The 1165-nt window shown below is 47.3% G+C and overlaps 1 protein-coding gene across 1 annotated transcript; it reads right to left on the bottom strand.

Moving 5' to 3' along the window:
• Nucleotides 1-429: 429 nt before the first annotated feature.
• On the bottom strand, nucleotides 430-1165 carry LOC115300614 (low-density lipoprotein receptor-related protein 2-like). The gene is made up of 3 exons (XM_029950154.1): nucleotides 1102-1165; nucleotides 851-1015; nucleotides 430-675 (listed from the first exon to the last, which is right to left on the bottom strand). The coding sequence occupies exons 2-3, from the start codon at nucleotides 1013-1015 to the stop codon at nucleotides 430-432; spliced, it is 411 nt and encodes a 136-aa protein (XP_029806014.1). The 5' UTR covers nucleotides 1102-1165.

Here is a 1165-nt window from a genome sequence, read left to right on the forward strand (position 1 = left end):
GGGGCAGGTGGAGGTGTGTCGTGCCTGGCTGGCTTGGTTGGTAGAGCATAAGACTCTTGATCTCAGGGTCATGAGTTCCAACCCCATATTACGTGCAGAGATTACTTCCAGGATAAAAAAAATTCAGGGACACCTGGGTGGCTCAGTTGGTTAAGCATCCAATTTCAGCTCAAGTCATGAGCTCGCAGTTCATGAGTTTGAGCCCCATATCAGGCTCTGTCTGTGCTGACAGCTTGGAGCCTGGAGCCTGCTTTGGATTATGGGTCTCCTTCTCTGCCCCTCCCCCACTCATGTTCTGTCTCTTTCTCGATCTTAAGAATAAATGGACATTAAAAAAAAAATTTTTTTTAAAAGAACATTCCAAGGGCAAGGGCCCCGACTATTGAATAACCATGTGTGGGGAATGCAAAGTACTCAGTCTGAAATGGACTACAGCCCAGGCGGAGACATGCGAGTAAGGCTGTGCAACGGTACCTGCATAATAACTGTGGGCAACACAAGGAACAGAAACGCAGACTCCTCGAGGGGAACGCACGTGATGCCATCATCTGCGAGCAGGAGCCCAGCTGGGCAATGACAGCTTCCCTTGGATCGTGCGCTCAGAAGGCACAAGTGAGAACATCCAGCCTCCAGACAAGGGTTGGAAGACTTGGGCTGGAGCACTTCGTGCATGATCTGGAAGAAAGTAGCTAGATGTCACTATGCATCACTGAATCCTTACAAACAGCAAACGAATACACCTTGATTTTTAATCATGACCGAAGATGTCACTAGTTTGTACTTGGGAAGTTCATACAGATGGTCTTTTCAGGGAGATGGAGGGGGAAATTTTAAAGAGTACGCTGTAGACCTTGAGTCCACCAGGCTGTTCAGAACGCTTGATGAGGACAGCCCTGTTCTTGCCTGTCGTCTTCGTCACGCGCTGTACTGTTCTCGTCTTCATGTCAGACCAGAAGACTTCATCTTCAAACACAGCGACCGAAAAGGAGCTCTTGATTTCTGTTAGCTGCAGCATCTAAAATGGTGGTGATGAGATTTCTAGGGTGAGTTTTATACAAGGCATAAGACATTACATACAGCCTACTACCAAGCAACACTTACAGTAATACCAGTACCATCTAGATTCGCAGAGCCGATGCAGTGAAATTTGTCATCAGACCAGAAT

The sequence above is a fragment of the Suricata suricatta genome, chromosome 1 (genome assembly GCF_006229205.1).
Source record: "Suricata suricatta isolate VVHF042 chromosome 1, meerkat_22Aug2017_6uvM2_HiC, whole genome shotgun sequence".
Classification (NCBI taxonomy): domain Eukaryota; kingdom Metazoa; phylum Chordata; class Mammalia; order Carnivora; family Herpestidae; genus Suricata; species Suricata suricatta.